The sequence below is a fragment of the Sciurus vulgaris genome (assembly GCF_902686455.1).
Source record: "Sciurus vulgaris genome assembly, chromosome: 12".
Lineage (NCBI taxonomy): Eukaryota > Metazoa > Chordata > Mammalia > Rodentia > Sciuridae > Sciurus > Sciurus vulgaris.
The window spans coordinates 57261524-57282939 of NC_136473.1; the positions used below are offsets into that span (position 1 = coordinate 57261524).

Here is a 21416-nt window from a genome sequence, read left to right on the forward strand (position 1 = left end):
ACGCTTTTATAAACATTCTTGTACTTGTCTTTGTGACATATAAGCACTCATTTATGTTTGATATAAACTTAGGAATGGAATTGCTGGGTCACAATAGGCATATTTAGCTTCAGTAGCCAAATAATTTTCCAAGTGCTTGTTGATTTATACTCCCACAGGCAGTGTATGAAGTTCTCAGTTGTTTCAATGCCTCGCTAATGCTTGACTCATTTTCTGACTTTATCCAATTTTTGGTAAAAATTTGAATAATTTTTTTGTGATTTCATTTTGAATTTCCTCTTAATGTTCAGCACATTTTCATATCATTTCACATCACCTTTATGAACAAGTGCACATTTGGGGTTGAGGAGGGAGGAGCCAGATGGGTGGGTTTTGTGACTTATTGATATATTCCAGATATGAGTGGTTTCTGTGGATATATGGTGTATGTGTATTAAAAAAGTGGTTTAGCTTTTCCCTCTCATTATAAATCTTGTATTGAACAAAAATCCTTAGTTTAAATGAGGTTCAGTTAAATTAAGCTTTGAAGATTATTGCTTTTAGTGTTCCTTTTAGGGATTTTTTTGTAACCTTAAGGTCATGAACATATTTTTTTCTATAATCTTAGAAATTCTTCCTGTAATCTTTTAAAAAAAACTTTTCATTTAGGTCTGTGATTCACCTGGTATTGATTATTTTGTGTTTCTGAAGTATGGGTCTAAGTTAATTTATTCTTTGTGGTTTCTCTTTATTGTACAGACTACCTTTTTCACATTTACAAGGGACTTTTGTTTTAAATCAGGTGACCCTATATGTGTTACTCACTAATTTTTAAATAGTCTTTAATGTAGAAATCTTGTTCATGTTTCATTAAACTTATTTATGAGTCTTTGATATTCATTGATAAGCTTCTAAATGATAAGTTTAGTATTCTAACTTTTTTGCTTGGATAGGAATACAGTTGATTTTTTAAAATGTAGATCTTTTTATTTAACCACTTTGAGATATTAACTTATTAATTCTAGGTTACACATAAGTGTTTTGAATTTTCCATGTTCTCAGCCGTACCATCTCCAAGTAATGACAGCATTACTGGAGATGTTTTCCTTTCTCCTTTTTCCTCTAATACTGCAGTTGAGAAGATTGTCAATAAAATATTGAATTCAGGTGGTAAAAATGGATGTCCTTGTCTGGTTTGTAAATTCAGAGTATTTAGAAATAAATAAGTGTTTCCCGTATTCTTACTCAACTACAATCAACATAGAAGACTTTCATGACCCCGAAAGGTGTGGAGATTCTCCAGAATAAGCAAGCAGGTCTGTTGTGGAGAGCAGTTGGTTATTCTCTAATTCACTTTCACATTGTCTCTTCCTGGAGTTTGTGAAGGACCCCACAGGTTGAGGGCTTAGTCCAATAAGTCTGTTCCCTGCTTCAGATGAGTAGCATGTTGGGATATCCAGAATTTCTGACCAACCCTCCTGGGTTTCAGTGAATTTTCTAGAGTGTCCGACAAAACTCAAGGTAACGCTACTTAATGTTTACTGGTTTATTAGATTATTACTTAAGATATATATGAAGAGATATGTGTGAGGGGGTTTATAGGAAAAAAGGGCATGGAGCTTCCATGAGCACCTCTCTAGAGGTGCCATCTTCCTTCATGTGCTTTTTTTTTTCCTTTCTTTCTTTTTTCTTTTTTCTTTTTTCTTTTTTCTTTTTTTATGCCAGGGATTAAACCCAGGGGCACTTAACCACTGAGCCACATCCCAGCCATTTTTATATTTTTTATTTAGAGACAGGGTCTTGCTAAGTTGTTGAGACCAACTTTGAACTTACGATCCTCTTGCTTTAGCCATCCTAGTCACTAGGATTACAGGTGCCACTGCACCCAGTGCTCTTGGGTTTTTATCGAGACTTCGTTACTTAGGTATACTTGATTAAATGATTGGTCATTGGTCATTAAATGATGAAGTTGTTGGTGATCAGTTTAACTTCTAGCCCTCTTCCCCTTCTTGGAGATTGGGAGGTGAGGCTGAATGTAGTGAGTGAGCTATGCTGTTAATATAAACAGGATGTATTTGTGTCTTTCCACAGTGTCAGAATTTACTGAATAACAGTAAATTCACAAGTTCCTTAACTTTCATCCATTTCAGTTCACTGATGGTAATCATAGTCAGGCATAACAGGTTCTTTTATTCCAGTCTTTTTTTCTTCACTACTATGAATGAAGATGATATGATATTTGAATATTCTTTACATGTTTTTGTAGAAATATTATTATTTTTTCCCCTGGATAAATACCTAGGAATGAAACTGCTTTGCTAAATGATAGTGTTACTGAAAGCTTAGTCCTTGTTCCCAATGCTAATCCAATAACCAGGACACAGTTTTGAGAAAAAGGAAAAAGAAGGTTTATTGTTTTCCTAGCAAAGGAGAATAGGGGTTTGTAAAGAGTTGATCATCCAAAGGCTAAATTCCAGGTGTTCTCTGTCTGGGAGTTGTAATTAATTTGTTAATTTGGGAGATAGTCATTTCTTAGATCTTCTGGCCATTCCCAAATCTGAATTATTTCCTTCCATGTGGGTGGGAAGAGAAGTGGCCATATGCAAAAGGGACCATATGTGGGGGAATAGAAAGGGATCTGAAACCAACATGAGAAACATAGAGGATATCAGATCACAGGCCTTTCTACACTTGAGTTATGACCTCAGAGGTATGACCCCCCATGGTTTGAGCAGGTTTTGAGTAGACATCTCCATGTTGATATTCCCTTTAGTGTGAGTGCAGACCTGGTCAGAAATGGTTTCCATAGCTCCAAATGCCCAGGAATTGCTGCAGGAACTCTGTCAATGTGATGTCTTTTTAATAGTTAGGCAGTTTGGCCACTATTCCCATATATCAGTGTTTTTAGGCAGACCCATTTTTCTTAGCATAGTGTATTCCCTGAGGTAAATTGGGCTTATCCAGGAAACAGCCCATTCACATAGTTCAGGTTGGCATAGTGGAGGCCAAACAGTTTATTTATGGGAGTATGAATAGGGCCTGGTTGGGCTACCAGTTAACATCGTCAACAAAAACGGTCGCCAGGGCCTCCTTTGGGAAATGAATCTTGAATTTATTGGAATCTGACACACAATAATTTTCATGGAACTTTTTATTTTGATTGTGATATGGTTGCTTATATCATACAAGCTTTTCTGCTGAAAACAGCTAGAATACCTTGATTAAAATTCATCTATTTGAAAACATAAGAGCTATGAAATCAGTAATAAATGTAGGAGCCTAGAGTTGTAGAATTAAGTCTATTGAGAGGTGAACCCTCAACCCTCAGTCCTGCCATTCTCTTGGAAGCAGTTGACATTACTAGGCAGTGGTAAGAAGCTAAACAGAACTTTTAGAAGTCTTGCAGTGCAAGTAAAAAAATATAATTTAGGTTTCAATAAAGAGAAGGACTCTGTTAAATATCCTAGGTATTCATTTGGGATCTCTGAAGGACTGTATTTGTTCTTCATGTGTAAGGACAAAAGAAAATGGGCCAGCCCTCACAAGATTAAAACTCAGTTCTAATCAAATCAGTTCCAGATTGGATTAAGGTGAGTTTACTCTACCCTAGAAATGAAACACACAGTGGTTTAAATTAAAATTTGTCAAGTTTCACAGGATAGCAAACTTAAGAGAGGATTAATATACAGGAAAATAGGTTAGTAGAAAATAGCCAGGCTAAAGCATGGATGGACAGAAAATAAGTGGATAGAAATTAAAAAAAAAAAAGTTGACTCATGTTAGATATAGTGAAAATTAACTTGGTTGTATTTATAGTTCTAGAAGGGAGATGAGGAGAGTATGTGACAGAAATAATATTTGAAGAGATAATGACTGAGATTTTTCAAAGATAATTAAAGACATAAATCCATGAATAAATTTAATGGGGTTCTATAGCTTCATGATAGGATAAATATGAAAATTATATCCAGGCACATCATTGTAAAACTCTTCTGAATACCAAGGAGAGAGAGAATTTTAATAATATCTAGAGGGAAAAAAGAACAAGTAATTTTCAAAAAGCAATGAGAAATTGTTTCTCAACAGAAGTGATGGAAGTTGAAGATAATGGAAAATGTGTCTTAAAACTGCTGGTAGTGGTGCTGGTGATATAACTTAGTGGTAGAGTGTGTTCTTTGCATACACAAAGAAATACCCAAAAGACTTCAGAAAGAAGAAAACCTATCAAGATTTTATATATATAATGTATGTGTGTATATATGTGTACACACATGTATATATGTATCTAAATATACATACATATGTATACACATATGTATACACATATGTATATATGTATATGTAAATATACATACATATGTATGTATGCATATAGGTTAAACTTTCTAGGTAATTGCCCTTACCTTAATTTTATCCCGCTATATAATTTGGACTGTGATTTCTCCATTCTTACCTGTCTAACCCTATTGTGTTCATCCTGGATTCCAGGAATTCTTTAAAATACTGTTATCTTACCAGCTGATTTTGTCTTACTATTTTTCTTAGTTATTAGGGTTTATTTCTCTAAAATTTGTATTTTTATGTCATCTCCTGCGCTTGAGGGTGAGAAGAAGATAAGTGAAGGTTCCTAATTTACCATCTCAAAACAATCTCTAAATACTAACTTAAGAAGAAAACATTAGCAAAAGAACCAGTTTTCCTGGTTCTTCAGTAATTACGTGGTTTTTGGCTGCCTTTCACAGCAGAGGTTCCTTAGTGTTTACATCTTTTGAGAACCCCAGTTCCTTCCTGGTTCTGACTACATAATCATTCATAAATGTCTTTAGTTCTTGTGCCTAGATCCAGGATGCTTTTGATACTTTGGATTTCTGGGCTATAATTGTATCCTATTTGAGTTGTCCGATGAGGTGAGATTTAAATTACCCTCATCCCTCTGCTTCTGGATTTTTAAATAGTATCATCAGGCTCCCCTATTAAAAAGGGATTTTGAACTTAGTATCATACTGGAGACATCCAGCCAATTGTTTTTCAAATGCAACCTTGGTTCCCAACTTTGGATCTCAAAATAGACTCAAAGTAGATTTTTAAATAGTATGTTGGAATCAGAACAAGTTCAAATATATCAGGATCCCCTGTTAAATAAAAAAAGGGACTTGAACTTAGAGCCAAACTGAAGATGTCTAACTACTCTTTTCCAAATGCAAACCTTGGTTCCCAACTTTGGATCTCAAAGTAGGCTCAGAGTTTGTGTATCCAGATAGTAGAATTGAGGTTTTAGCAAGGCGTACGCACCCCACTTGGTGGTGGAACAGAGTGATGTTGAAATATGGGCTTTCATGTCAATTGCCAGAAGGTAGGTCTTATCCATATGAATTTATCATATGGGCAGAAGTGAAAGGGAATTCCTCACCTTTGTTTTCCACACTTGCCTCTTGATGCTGAGAGGAGCCTTTCCTGCTTTTGAGGAAGAATTTTTCTGCCCACTTCTATCTTGAATTTTAAGAAGAAAAAGGTGACATTAAAAAAAAAGGCAAAGTGACTTTGAACTCCGATCTCTTTTGATGCAGGTTTTCAGATACTTTGAAATGACTAATGCATTGTATTTAAGACCTCTGCTTGACAAAATGTATTTGTCATCACCTCTTTCTTCATTAAACTCATTTCCTATTTGGAAATAAAGTATTAATGTCAGAAGTTCGTGAATTCATGGAGGAACTGAATAAAAGACTGAAAAGGATGAATGAGTTCATATAAATGGGAGTGAAGATATAAATAAGACACTTTTATCTACTGGGGAAGATGAGAATGTCTAAAAACTTCTTCCTAATATTTACACTTGTAACTATTAAGTTTCTTACTTGTGTTTAATGTTTGTCTTTACAAACATTAGACTGTAAGCTCTGTGGGGGCAGAGAGTGACTTTCTCTTACTCATTAAATTTAGTACTTTTCCCTTTTAGGTATTAAATAGATAGGAAAATGAAGTTCCTTTTTTCATGACTTTTTTTTTTGCTAATGAAATTAATACTTATTAATCATCCATTATAATTCAGTCATGTTCCATGTCCTTATTTAGGTTTGCAGTCTAATCAGCAAGAGAGAGAGGTTCACAGCATTAGTATTCACTTCTACAATTTTGGGACATTTCCCCTATTTTATTTCTACTCATAGGTAATAAAATTGGAATAGATTTGTAAACATAGGTTTCCGTATCATTTTGTCTTTTTCTTGTGTATTAAAATATTTCTTTGTAAATCTGATTTTTTAATGGCTCTATAAAAAATCCATTATGAATGTTCCATAAGTCACTTAACCATTTCTCTTCTGTTAAACAAGAATACATGTACCATGAATATAAGGATTTTCTTTCCTCTGTCAGCATACTGCAATTCCCCAGTATCTACAACATTGTCTAGTACATAATTGGGTATTTAATACATGTTTGTAGAATGAAAGAACAAACTATGTAGGTTGTTCTTTTTTTTTTTCCAGTATCATAAACACCCTCTGTAGTGTTTTTGTACAGAATGCTTTTACTGCATTTCAAATGTTTTTCTAAGAATAAATTTCCAAAAGAGGATTTGTTGATTCAAAGAACATAGAAAAGATTGTGTGATTTTAGATTAATCTAATCTGAAAAGTGTTGTGTTTATTTTTCTTTATACTTTAATTTTACAAACTTCTATAATCTATTAGAATCAAGAGTTACCTTTTCTTTTAAGTGCATTTCTTTTGGTTTGGGGAGCAGTATGTGCTGTTGGATTGGAAGATAGGGTTTTTGTTGTTGTTAAAAGAGGATTGGAAAGTCAGTTGGGCAAAGTAGTGAATGACTTGGTATGCTATGCTGAGGAACTTTATTCCAACTTTATAGGAGTTAGAATTGTATTAAATATTAGGTAAGCAGAGAACTGATAGAATTCTTAGATAACATTGGTGATAATCTTGAAGAAGGATTGAATAGAGAAGAAAACAAAAACAGGTAAGTTCTGGATCTCTGTCTAGTCCTTGTTATCTAATTAGTCACCAGCTATTCTACCTTAAGGATCTCTTGAATTTCTTCCTCTCTTCCCTTGTTATAAATGTTACAGATGAGTTAAAGATAGAATTAATAGATGATTGATCTGCAGCTTGAATAAATGAATTTGGTATATAAGTTTTTGGCTTGCTAAATTTAAGACAACTGTGAATATTCTAGAAAGAGAACTAGAAAGCAACTAGAAATATAGGTCTAAGAAATAAAGAGATGTTGTCAGTATAGAGTTATTAGTTGAGGCTTTTGGAACAGGTAATACATGTCAAGAAGGGAAGAGACATAAAAAGGTGATGCAGTGATCCTTGGGGAAACAATATTTAACAGTTTTCAGAAAAAAACTAGGAAATGATTCCCCTCAGTGTCCAGTAGTGAAGAGTGGTTGAGGCAACCAGAACAGTATATTTTATTTGGAAATTAGAAGTTCGTTATTGATTTTTGAAAGAATAATTTCAGTCTAATAAAGTGAAATAGAAACTAGATTGAAACTAGATTGAAAGATTGAGAAGAAAAATGATGAGCAAGTAGAATAAGTAGGGTATACTACACTTTGAAAATGTGCTTTATGGAGAAATGATGTCATATGGAAAAGGGATATGATATAAGTTCCTTGGGGAAAGGTGGAGTGGTAATAAAGTTTTTGTTTATTTTTTATTCTTGTTTGGAGGTGGGTCTCAGAAAAGTTTTCGGTTGATATCCAGGAACCAGGATTTGAAAGGGGGATTGAATGCAGGAAAGTCTTTTGTTGAACAGGGACAAAAAGGGAAAGAAGAGGAGGATCTTGGGAACCAAATCTTAAATGATACTGTTAACTTTGAAAAGTGGTAGGGACACCTCTTCCTAGGAAAGGGAAAGAGGTAAGGATAAGTGGAAGTATAGAAATGTTTAAAAGATGGCATGAGAAATGTGAAGGACTTATTAGCTATGAAGTAGGCCACCTGGTTGTTGTCTGAAGAAGGGTGGAGAGGACAGGTATGATGTCAGGGTGACACAGGGCATTTTAGAAGACTGGCAAAGGTCTATTGAGAATGACAAAGAATAAGTGGTGGGACTGAAGTTTGATTTGAAGGCTCGGCTGAGATTGAACTATGGAAAAAAAGGAAGCAGTACTAAAAATCCTTTCAGAATATAATTCATAGAAGTATCTGAACAACAACAACAAAAAGGATAGGGTATTGGAGAATTATAGTTACTCATTAGGTTAAGTGAGGCAGATAGTTAGGGACAGCCAGGTTTGCTCTACAGTCCTGAAGCTTGGAAGAATGGGGTGCAGAGCTGGGGTAGCAGCAGACAGTCCTGAAGTCAGTCAAATAGGACTAAGTGATGCCTGGTCACAGGTCAGTGCCAGTTAGACCTCAGTACTTAATGCATGACTGATAATATTTGAGATTTGAATGTGAGAAGGTGTCTTTCTTTTTTCTTTTTATTAGGTATGTTCTTGCTCTGTATGTACTTTGAAATATGTAAAAAGCAACAGATTGCTTATGGTCTGCTCTGTTGTTTTAAGACAGAGTTAATTTTGTATATAAAAGTAATATTGACTGGATTTTGAGCTTCACTGTTCAATCCTGATGAAAACATCTCTGCTGGGCTTTCATACCCTGTGGTGTTTATTAACTAATTGGTCTAGAAATACAAAGACCCTAAGCAGATAATGATTTCCTCCAACTTGTTTTCTACCAGGAATTTGTAAATGGGTATATAGGCCCAATGGATAGACTTCCTTTTGCATGATATCTGATAGAAACATTTCTATCAACTATGCTTTTTCTTGAAGGAAAAAAAAAAAAAAAAAAACGTACCATGAAAATACATGCATAATTTATGTAACTCCTACAAGAAATGCATAAATCATGGGAAACAATAAGGAGCAAGACATAATTGAAATTCAGCATCTCTGTGAGTTAAGAACCTTCTCTCTACAACTCAGTTGTTGTCAGTTACTGCTTAACTTAACGCTGGGTTTTCCTTTTTGCTTTCAGGAAAACCTTTAACTTACGCCCTGGGTGTTACCTGTCCACAGTTTCCTGGTGGCTCGCCGCTTCTGCCTGCTCCAGCCTTGCTCCGGCAGCTTCAAGGCTTCTGGGCTTCAGAGCTTGTTGTGAAAGCTTGCTGCTTTGGCCTGCTACCCCTGCTTCAGGTGTCAAAAGCTTTTAATTAGCTTGCTTCCTCTAATTACTATAAGTAGGCCCTTATATGTCTGCAAAATCTAGTCTTAGGGTCTGAAAAGAGAATTACCTTTAGACATTCGTTTTTTTAAAAACTCTATTACTGTGGCTGTCCTGGGATTCATGGGAAAGTAAAAGAAGTTTGAAGTTATAGTGCATGATTCACCTTTGATGGTGCAGGTTTGTTAGTCCATAAAGGCACACAGTTGTGGGCATAGTGTATTTTTATAGTCATTGTTCCAAATAGTTGGATGCCCATGCTGTACCAAATTTTAAATTTTGACTATTGCTCCTGATACCTCTGACTGTTTAGTAAATTCTTTGTGGTATTTTTAGTTTTGTGTTAAAAGAGACTTATTCCCCCACCCACTTTTTTGTAAATATTTTGAACAGAAGTTGATCACATATAGAACAGTTTTTAAAAATATAAAATAGTGATTTCACAAATACTACAATCACCATTAACATGTCAGAAGCTATCAAAACATAGACATAGTGAATGTAAAGAACTCTTCAGTACCTATAGAATCGTTCATTATGACTATATTTATAGTTGTAACTGTTTTTTTTGGTTGTAACTATTCTTTATGATTATATTTATAGTTGAAAAGAACAAAAGTTCTGTTGTTAGATAACCAGGATACATATCCTGGTTGTATTACTTACTTACTAATTATATGACTATGTGTAAGTTAAATTTTCAAAACCTTAGTTTACTAATTTCTTAAGTGGAAATTTTAGGACCAATCATAGATTGGTGTAAGGATTAAATGAGGTCACATGTGATTTTTTTGACCTAGTGTCATATACAGAGTAAACTTTCCAGTTTTGTTATTTTATTATTTTTAATGGAAAGTAATGGTAGATATTAAACAGGAGAGACAAAAGGGAGACAAAGACATAAAACATTAGATGGTTAATAGTAACAGACAAAAGATGATAAAGGCTAAGTTGTAAAGTTGAGACTTTGAAAGCCTGTTAAGAAGTAGCATGAATTGAAATAATCTGATATACCCTTCACAAATTATCAAATACACAATTGTATATCTTTTATCCTAATGACTTATTTTTGAATTTTGGTTTTGGTAAGTAGTGTACTTGCCGTTGGGAATATTGGTGTCTTATAGCTTTCCATGTATATACAACCACATAGATTAAATATCATTCATTTATCCAAGAAGTGTTTATTGAGTACCTGTTGATTCTCAGGCACTAGACATGTACTAGTGAAAAAACGAGATAAAAATCCCTGGTCTCATAGAGTTTATATTCTAGTGAGTGAATTAAAAAAAAACAACAACACAGTATTTCAATATATAGTACATTAAATAGTGATAAGTAAGGAGAAAAGGAAGCAAAGAAAAGGATAGAAACAGTCAAGAAGTCATTTCAGTAAGGGAATGAGAGAACAGTCCATGTGTCTCTGTGGAGGTAGAATTTTCCAGACCTAAGGAAAAATGAGTACAGAGGGTTTGATGTAAGTTAAGTAAAGTGACCATTTTGGTTGGAGCAGAGTAACTTAAGAGGTGAGGAATGTGAGGTTGGGGAGGTTGGAGGCCTGAACATGTTGGCCTTATAGGTTATAGTTAGGACTTTGACTTTGACTTGGAGGGAGAGAGGAAACCACTGGAAGTTGGGAGCAGGAGATTGTCATGATCTGAGAGCAATGTTTTAACAGCATCTGTGGCTTCAGGGTTGGTAATAAATTGTTGTGGGCGAGGGCAGAAATAGGCAAGAAATGATGGTAGTTTGGAATGGGACAGAACAGAGAAGGTATGGTGAATGCTCAATATGTCAAAGACAGACTAGATTTGCAGAACTCTGGCAACTATTTCTTGCATATTGAAATCCTATTAGAATAGTGTGATCATTCTTAAGTTATAGGTTGTAACCATAAATGATGATAATTAAATTGTGTTTAACAACCAATATGTATACATTTGTCATGTACTCATTATTTCGGAAGTGTGTAGTTTTTATAACATCAAATTGCTTTTACTACAAAATTCTTAAAGACATCTCTAAACGTTAATGTTTTAAAACTGTATCTTTGTTTCATGTTAACTTGAAAAATTTCTAGTCCATTCTAAATGTGCTTTTCATTTTGATCCAATTAAATAAGAAAGGACATTTGTTGTCCCTTTTTGTAACACTAGGGATTGAACTCTGTGCCTTGTGATGCTGGGCAACCACTCCACCACCTATTTCTTCAGCCTTGAGGAAAAGATACTTTAACATCCTGCCCTCTTACATGTCAGTTAGCCATGGTTTTTGAAAACATTGGATCTAAAGTTAGAGTTCTAAGGGAATCATCTTTTCCTTGGTTTTCTCTTGAAATAAACATGAAAATGCTTGTAATGTTAAAGGAGTAAAGCAAGATCAGTGTTGTTTTACCACCTTATAAGCTTCAAAATCATTTCTCATAATGTTGATCAATTTGATAATTCAAGACTGTTTCCTTACTGTTACTATTCCACACCCCACACACTTCATTCCAGAAAACTTTTTAGGTAGCTCATGAAATTGTTGTAACATAGTTTTGAAAATATTTTTCACCCTGCAGCAGCCTAACATTCCTGATTACCACACAGATGTGTATGTTGGCCTTTATCAGTCATACTATAAAACGACTATAATTAGTGGTCATTTCATGAGGTGTAGTATTCCACTCTGTTCCATTCCATGTCTCACATTTTGCATATTTCATATAGAAGATGTAGAAAGGGAAATAGAAACCATATCTCCTACAAATATTTGATCATTTAATATTTTGGTTCTTATACTTCTCAATATATATGTTATGGTTTGGATGTTAGGTGTCCCCCAAAAGCTTACGTGTGAGACAATGCAGGAAGGTTCAGAGGAGAAATGATTGGGTTGTAAGAGTCTTAACCCAATCAGTGAATTAATCACTGATGGGATTAATTGAAGTGGTATTTTGTGGCTGGAGGAGGTGGGAATTGGGGTGTGGCTATGGGATATATATTTTGTATCTGGAGAGTGGAGTCTCTGCTTTCTGATTGCCATGATGTGAGTTGCTTCCCTGTGCCACCCTCTTCTACCATGATGTTCAGCCTCACCTCAAACCTAGAGCCAGCCTCCTATGAACTTCTGAAACTGCGAACCCTCAAATAGACTTTTCCTCCTCCATAATTGTGCTGGTCAGGTCATTTAGTCATAGCAGTGAAAAAGCTGACTAAAACAATATATGTGACATAGAAATTGATGGTATCTATTTTGCGTATATATAGAAAAAGTAACCACAGTCTGCAAAGTTTAACAAACTTCTTTCTTACATATATCATTGTGAGGTTTTCCCTGTCAAATACTGTTCTTCAATAATTTTCTTCAAACATACAAATGATTCTCTACTCTCTTCTGATATTTAGTCATTTTTTTCTTTTAGAATGTTTAGGTTGGTCCAATTTTACTGTTGAAAACCACACTATGGTGAATATTGTGGCTTTTTATTTGTATGTAGATTTTTTTCAATTCAAGGAATTTTGGCTTATATTTCTATGTATATATATGTTTCATAGGTATAAAATTATGGAAAGTTCAGTTGAAAGGATGGAACTTTTTTTCCCTCTACATAGTTTAAAACAATGGAACAGGTATACTGTTTGCCACATTCTTTGCACAGTGCTGGCACATGATAATAGCTAATACTGGATAATAGCTAATATTCACTGAACACTTAATGAAATACCAAACCCCGTGGTAAGTACTTTGTGCTCATATTAATGGTTTTAATCTTTGCCACAATTATATAAGGTATGTACTATTATTAATCTCATTATATTGACCCAAAAACCGAAGTATTGAAAGGTTAAGTTTTTTGCACAGTTAATGACAAAACTGGAACTCAAACCCAAGTAGTCTGGCTTCAGAGTTCATGCTGTCACACTCCTTTAAACAGACAATAAATGCGAGCTAAGTGTTTGCATGTTCAGTAAGTGCTAGGTGTCATCATCATTATTTGTACCGCACAAATGTATAACCCAGGTGTTTTGCTTCGAATATTTTTGGATTTTGAAAAGATAATTTAGTTCATGTGTTCTGTTTTATGTAGCACACTCTTAGGGTTTGGAGCAGCACTCCATTAGCAAATGCATTCCTGTTTCTTCAGTGAAGCATGTTTTTCTTTATATTAAATGAATTAAAAAGTAAAATATATTAATTACCTGGTATCATCAAATGACCAAATGAGTTATGAAAAGCTTCTTTTAGAATTATGGTTAAGAGATTATTTGTCTAAAAGTCTTAGTATGTGTATGGTATTTCAACATTTATTGTATGTTGGCGGGTACTACTGTTACTACCAATATTGTCATTGGCAATTGCCTTTGGCTTCTTATTTACTCATACGTATAGAAAATTGGTGAATTATGCAGTACTCATAATTAGGAGTACTTTTTCTCATATCATGACATGAGGAGGGGAAGGTACTTAGTAGAGTCTTCTAACCTTTCTTCCCTACATCTGAATAACAGGGCTTATGTGATAGTCTTCCACATCTTTTTCTATCTTGACTATAGGCTTATCTAGCTTAATGCTTCTGTCCTGTCCATGTGCACTCCCAATTGTGCAACATTGATTTCAGATTTTACACAGAAGCTCACCTTGCATTTTCACCCTTTCAGAGATTTTAGTGAGACAATGCTCTAAGTTTTTCCTTGCTTGTTACTATAGCTCCTTATGTTAAGTGGGAACCCTTTGGGAGAACAATTTAAATGACCCATCATTTCTCCCAATAAGACCAGATAGGACTAAAGACTCAAGCGATTGCATTTGAAATTGAAATACTTTCTCTTTTTTCCCCCCAGCATTTTAATCCATGAAAAACTATAATTGTAGTTATCATAACTTTTTAATAAAACCAGGAAATATTCAGTATTATACACTGATTTAAACTATTTTTATTGCAATCTGATTCAAACATAAATTTATTAAATGCTCTTGATTTGCACAGTTGCTATTGAGATTAATTTTTTAATATATTTATATTTTAGCTATAGTTGGATACAGTATCTTTATTTTATTTATTTTTCTGTGGTGCTGAGGATCGAACCCAGTGCCTCACACATGCTAGGTGAGAGTTCTATCGCTGAGCCACATCCCAGCCTGAGATTAATCTTTTTAAAAGTTTGTCAGTTTGGATTTAAATCTATTCCCTGTTCTTGAAAATATCCCTTTGAACTCTTTAAAGATCTGCTATGTTACTATCTTCTGCATATTAGGATAGTATGTTAGCTTCCCATTACTGTAACAAAATACTTAAGATAACCAACTTACAGAGGGAAGAAGTTTTGCTTGAGTTCATGGTTTTGGAGATTTCAGTCCATGATTAATAGGTTTTGTTGCTTTTGGGTCTCTGTTGAGGCAGCATATCACAGTGGGAGCTTGTGGCAGAGTAAAACTGCTCAACTCATGCCTGGGACTTGAAAGGAGAGAGAATTGAAGAGACTGGATTTCCACAAAGCCCTTTGAAGACAGGTCCCAACAACCTGAAGACCTCCAACTAGTACCCATCTCTTAAAACTTTTCACCCTCTCTACAAATACTATGCTAGGGACCAACCCTTTACCAAATGGACCTTTGGGAGACACTTAAGAGCCAAGCATAGTAGGTAGTGTTTGTCTTCCTCATCCCTGCCTTTGAATAATTGAAAACATTGTCACTGAGTATTTATCTTCCTTTTCTGTAGGGTAGCCTAAGCCCCATATCAGATCCAACAGATTCCAAGGACAAATCCAACTGAAACAGAAGGACAGAAACAAATGTAACCAGTTTGTTAAGTTTAAGAATGGGATCTTATTTGTATTTGGCAATTTTTTGATCTGTAGGTGAAATAAAAGTGGAGAAATATGTTTGGTTTTTTTTTGTGTGTGTTGTTATTTAAGTAGTTGGTGTAAAGTTTATATAAACTAGCAGTTTATAAAACTGCTAGTCTTAATTGCTGTTAAGAGTGTATGTGTATGTGTGTGTATGTGTGGTATCTGTGGATTGGGGGTTGTGGTATATGAGTATGTGGAATGAAAAATAAGATCATTTTTAGTTTATTTCATATTGTTTGATCCCCATAGAACATATTTGTTTTGGCAGCTGGCATTCCCTGTTGGAATTTTGCATGCATTATTTAATAAGATTTATTTCTTTCATGTTGTAAATTTTGGTATACTTCTTAGTATCGATAGACATTGAGTTTAAATTCCAGGGCAGAAAACTTGGAAAGGAAGATATAATATATAATAACTAACTGATACAGTATTCACAAATAACTGTTACTGGTTTGGCATATGTTCACTAATACACCTTTTTTAACTGAAATTGTTTAATTTAGGATCTTAGAATTTGAGCTGCATTGAAATAATTGATAATTGGCATTTATTTTTTTACAGAGAGGAAAAAGGAAAATGGATGACTGGAAAGAAGTACTATATATGTCATATTTTAAAAGTTATATTTTCTTTATCTTTTCTAGGTTGCTGTAGTAAAACTAAAAAATGCAGATAAGGTTTTCGCCATGAAAATTTTGAATAAATGGGAAATGCTGAAAAGAGCTGAGGTAAGAGTCTTAATATAAAAATAGCTATTTAGGGTGTTTTCTTATTTTTATTATTTTGAACCATGTTGTAGTAAAAATCTTTACGCCTGTATAGTAGAGTAATTTTGTGAGCTTATCCATAGTGTGAATTTTTAATAAAGTAACAGTAAAGCTGTTAGTACATTATTTCACACACCCCTAACTGCTTGTTTGTTAACAAGAAATGTCACAACAGAAGAATATAGTATATGAGAAGAGTCATGATATCCAAGTATATATATGCAATGTAAACTTTAAGAAAAAGAAAACAAAAAGGGAGGGGGAGTATGAAGTATTCTTAATCAGAGATATTGCTACTTCCAATTTGTATATACTGAGGTTGAAATGATTTTAGGATAATTTTTACACTAAGGATTTTCATGTTGTGTGGCTTCTAGAACTTACCCACTTCCCAAATTAAACTCCTTGCTACTATAACTCTTGGGCTAGGGTTAGGAGATACATTTAAACTTTGGTAGTTATTGCTTTAAAAAAATTGTCTTCTATAAATGTTGGACCAGAATATCTTTGTTTAAATGTGCCAGTTTCTTAAAGAACTCTCCAGTTATTCATGCTATCATATTCTTTGCCTTTAATTACATTAAACAGCATTTTTACTGACAAATAAGTTAAAAATGATGTATCTCTTGTTTGGTTTGATCATCAAAAAAATATATGGTAAAATGAGGGGTATATGCGATGATGCCATGCAGTATGAGACCTAGAATTCAGATTTTTTGAGTTTTTTTAAATTTAAAATTCTACTTGCTTATTTTTTAAAAATGAAAATTTTGACTTTTTCCTCATCAAATATTAGAGAAATAGTTATTATCCAAGATTTTTCTGTGGTAATATTTTTTGAGTGAAAGAAGTCTTTATTCCTAAAATATAAAAACTAGTAGATGTAGTCATCAGTGGATCTTCTCTTTTTGACACATGATTTCTAAGGATGCATGCAGTTTTGATGTACTGTATAAGATTGTTAATTTGTTGAATGTACTTCTTGAGTGAGGTGAAGAGAATCACGTGTCAACTTTGCATAATTATTATCATTTATATATGGTCCTTATTAACTTCCGTTTCACTGTAGATATTTCTGTTGCTATTAATCCCAGTAATCCACTAAGAATGACATTTAAATAATATATGACGTGAATATAAAAAATTTGCAAGTGTATCATAGACATATCACTATTGCAGACAGAATGTGTGGTTGAACATTTGGTTGAGAAAGTGAATAACTGAATCTGCGGAAGCTCTATGATCTCCTCTCCAGTAGTTCCATGCAATATGTTCCTTTGCATTCTTTTTTTTTTTTGGTGGTGCTAGGGATGGAACCCAGGGCCTCATGCATGCTAGGCAAACACTCTACCTCTGAGCCATATCCTAAGCCCTCTTGCATTCTTAAGAGACCAAAATATCCTGTTTTTAAAGGAGGAAAATTTAAAAACATTTTGTTTAGTGTTTTTTAAAAACGTAATTGAAGTGTACATTATGATAGCTTTAAAACCATTTGAATCCCCACAATACTTTTATGAGCCACAGGTTATACATACATCATGGTTTGGTTAATACTGATCTAAAACAGGGTTTCTCAACAGGGACACTTTTTGACATTTAGGGCTGGATAAATCTTTGTTGTAGAAGCTCTCCTGTGCATTTTAGATCATTTAGTAGTATCCTGGGCCTCTGCCCACTAGATGCCAGTAGAATCCTCTCTCCGGATTATCATAACTAAACAATGTGATATAGAAACAAAAGAAGTAGCCTGTGTTTTAAATTTAGACTCAGCATCTGAAGCATTAGTAAGAATTTTATTACCTAAATATGGATAAAATCATATGTTTTGGACTTTTTAAAAAAAGTCCATTGTGTTTGTATGTATGTACTCATGGAGAGGGGTGGTGGTGAGTGGGTGTGTAATGAAACAAGATTGATCTACAAAATAATTGTTGAAATCGATCAATGGGAAGAAGGGATTGGGAAGAAGGGATTATTGTATTAGTTTGAAATTTAGTGTCATAGTTTATTATGTTTTTTATTTAAAATGATTTTTTTACTGAGCAGTTTAGCATAGATTACAACTCAGCTTATTCTTTTGACTGAATATTTGAAGTTTTATTTATTTTGAAATCATCAATCAAATGAAATAATGGTTATCAGAGTCTAGCTGGAGTGCCTAAAATTTTTTTTTGATAGCTGTCACAGTACGATTAGTCCAGGAGAAGACATTCTCCTAGGCTCTGACAACCTTCAGAACTGCTCTACAGTGCTAGTAGTAAGGCATAACTTCAGGTCAGTTCAGTTATAAAACAGGACTTACTGGCAAATAGGCCTTGCAATTCCATTTTCTTCCAAAAGTGAATTAATGCATAATATTATAGATTTTAATAATCTAATTGACAGGTTAAATCGCCCATTTCAGTTGGTTCAAACTTTGTTTTGGTGTTTTCTCTGTTGTTGCCATTTAATGCCTGTCTTTGAAAATGCTATTTGTCCAAATAATATTTATGGATATACTTTGGAAATACTTGGGCTAATTGTATCACAGTGTTATAGATTGTTTTCTGTATCATGGTTGTTTAATTTACCTTGTGGGAAATAATAACTTGGCACCTACTACACATAGACATGCTCTGGGATGATATTTGTAGTGTATATGCAATATGGTATAGCCGTTAAGAAAAATTAGGTTGGGTTATATGTACTAAGATGGAAAGCTGTTCAAATATATTGTTACTTGGGGAAATAAACAACTTATAGAGCAATATGATTTCATTTCTGTAAAGAAAAATAAGATGGGAGAGGTGGGATACTACATGAATATATAACATGTCTGTATGCGTGTGTGTGTGTGCATGTGTATATGTTTATGTATACTCAGGGATTTTCTGAGTGTGCTGAACAAAGATTTAATGGTAGTGACTGAACACAATTTGAAATTGAAATTGTGGGGACATTACTTAGGAGACTTTTACTTTCTATTTTACCTTTCAGTCTTAAATTTTAAGTTTCTGGTATAGTATTTTTTGTTTTCTTTTTTATTCAAAAATTAAAAATTTTGTATAATAGAATTATAATGTATTATATCAATTTGTTTTTATTTATAAAAATATATTTCTCAGATTCTCTAGGATATATTTTCATACTAATGGAAATTTATTCTCAGAATAAATTAAACCTTCAACAAATCAATATAAAAACAATCCATTAGAGAAAATGTACAAAGGAAATAAGCATTCAAAGAGAAAGTTAAGGTTACTAGTGTGCTAGTGTGTGTGTGTGTGTGTGTGTGTGTGTGTGTGTAAAGTTATTCATCTGCACCTGTAATTAGGAATATGTTAGTTAAAAGAACAATAAGACATAATTTGACAGCCATCATAGACAACCACTTAAGTCTAATAATGGTAAGTACAGTTGAAGATATGAGGGAAAGGGACTTTTGCATGCTGAGGTACGGTGGTAATTGGTATAGAAATTTGCTGTTTTTTTGTAAAGTTGAAATTTGCTTTTATTTAGCATTTTTATGTCTAAGTGTATACTATAGAGAAACTTGTACATGTACAGATATACTCATTATAACATTGTAATAGTGCAAATTTGGAAATTATATACATTTCCTTAATTGGGGGTTGCACAAATAAATTTCATAGCAGATAAAAGGGAAATAGTAATTCTGGAGTAAAGTAATCAAATTACAAGAGGGTAGATGAAATTATAACATTATGTAAATTTTTAAAATATTTCAGTTCTGTTTTTGGACATATATACATGTGTGGTCAAAATGTGATTGGTAGTCTATGCTGTCTTCATTTTATTGGTTACATGAAGGGAAGAAAGGAGAAGAATGGGAAGGAGTAGACTACAACTGTGTCTTATTTCTTGAAAAAGTTCAGAAGTAAATGTGGCAAAATAAATGTATTTGTATTATCTGAATAGTATCATGGTCTATGCTTAATTTTTCCATACATTTTCTGATTTTTTTAAAACTATGACAACATTTTTAATATAAAATATTTTCTTAAGTGTAGTATTCTAGTAGCTCAGTTGCTGTTTTGAAATAGTGATTTGTTAAAAAGTCATATGTTGAACATGTTCCTTTTCCAGAAGGGAAATAGCATAATAAACATATTAAGCAGTTGTTTGCATAATTTATTTCCTGGTTTTACTTAAAGCGTTGTCTACAATTTTTTTCTTTCCTTTCCAGACAGCATGTTTCCGTGAAGAAAGGGATGTGTTAGTGAATGGAGACAATAAATGGATTACAACTTTACACTATGCTTTCCAGGATGACAATAACTTAGTAAGAATCTTTGTTATGTATTTTTGATCCTTATTAATTTTTTGACAGATTTAGCATTTTCTGTTAAGCATTATTTAAATGTAGATTTTAAATAGAAAAATTACTTCATTTTCAGAGTATAAGTTGAACTCTAGATATGAAAAATTTTTCTCTCAGTGATATGATACCTTTCCATTGAAATTATTTCTACTTTTAAATAAGCAAGTCAAAACTTTATCCAAATTGATTTAATTTCTGTCAGTTAAATTCTATAAAAGGGGACTCGGGATATAGCTTAGTTGGTAGAGTACTTACCTCACAAGCACAAGACCCTGGGTTCAATCCCCAGCACTAGGGTGGGGGGAGGGAAGAATACTATAAAAGTGTTCAGGATTTTTCTTTCATGACTTTCCCACTATTTTATTTGTGGTGTTCTGTTCCTTTTTAAAATTTTTACATAGTTTTCAAGTGACCATGTGCTTCACTAAGTAGAGCTACATTTATATTGAGGTAAACTGCTTCACAAAATTCAGGAGTTTGGAGGAAGATCAAACTATTAGAGGCTTTACCAATTGAGAATAAATAAAAGAGAGAAACAAGAAATAGGAAAATAAGATTAAATCTACTATAATTGAGTATATAACTCCTTAGCTTGCTCTGCAGAACTTTTCATTTTCTGACCTCAGTTTTTATTTTTTAGCATGCATGTGGTGAGATCCTGCCATGTGCCAATCAGTGAAAACTGGGAGGTAAAAATAAAAAGGATGTTTTTTCACTCACTTGATAAATATTTATTGCGTGTATGCTATATATTGGGCACTATTCTCTAGATTCTGGAGATGTAGTAGTGAATAAGACAGAGGATCTTTTTTTCTTACTGTTCTTGTATTTACATTAGGAGAATGACAATAAATCTAAAATCAAGTAAATATTTTCAGATTACTTCAGTTGATGAAAATATTATATTTATTCAAAGCTATGATGTCTGTGAAGATTATTCTCAGATAAATATGAATTAGCTAAACCAAGAAGGGAGAAAAGAAAGAGAGGGATTGGTGAGCAAAAGCCCTCTTTGAGATTGGAAATAGCTTATTACATCTGTATTGATAGAAGAATGGAATTAAAGGATGAGGGAGGAGGGATGAGAGAGTTACATCATGTAAGTACCTGATACATTTTTCTAAAGCAAATTAAGCCAGGGGTACCAGGGATTGAACTCCGGGGCACTTGGCCACTGAGCCACATCCCCAGTCCTTTTTTTGTCTTTTATTTACAGACAGAGTCTCACTGAATTGCTTAGTACCTTGCTGTAGCTGAGGCTGGCTTTGAACTCTTGATCTTCCTGCCTCTTCCTCTCGAACCACTGGGATTA

The 21416-nt window shown here is 33.6% G+C and overlaps 1 protein-coding gene across 13 annotated transcripts in view; it reads left to right on the forward strand.

The window, feature by feature from the left end:
- CDC42BPA (CDC42 binding protein kinase alpha) overlaps window positions 1-21416 on the forward strand; it is a 311754-nt gene that overhangs the window by 61322 nt on the left and 229016 nt on the right. For 12 of the 13 annotated variants that reach the window (XM_079106616.1, XM_079106608.1, XM_079106605.1 and 9 more), the window contains 2 exons: window positions 15661-15744; window positions 19970-20065. In XM_079106616.1, coding sequence (XP_078962742.1) covers window positions 15661-15744; window positions 19970-20065 — 180 coding nt within the window. Of the gene's footprint in view, window positions 1-8990; window positions 9149-15660; window positions 15745-19969; window positions 20066-21416 lie in introns of those variants that run through there. The other variant, XM_079106606.1, reaches the window with a different exon arrangement.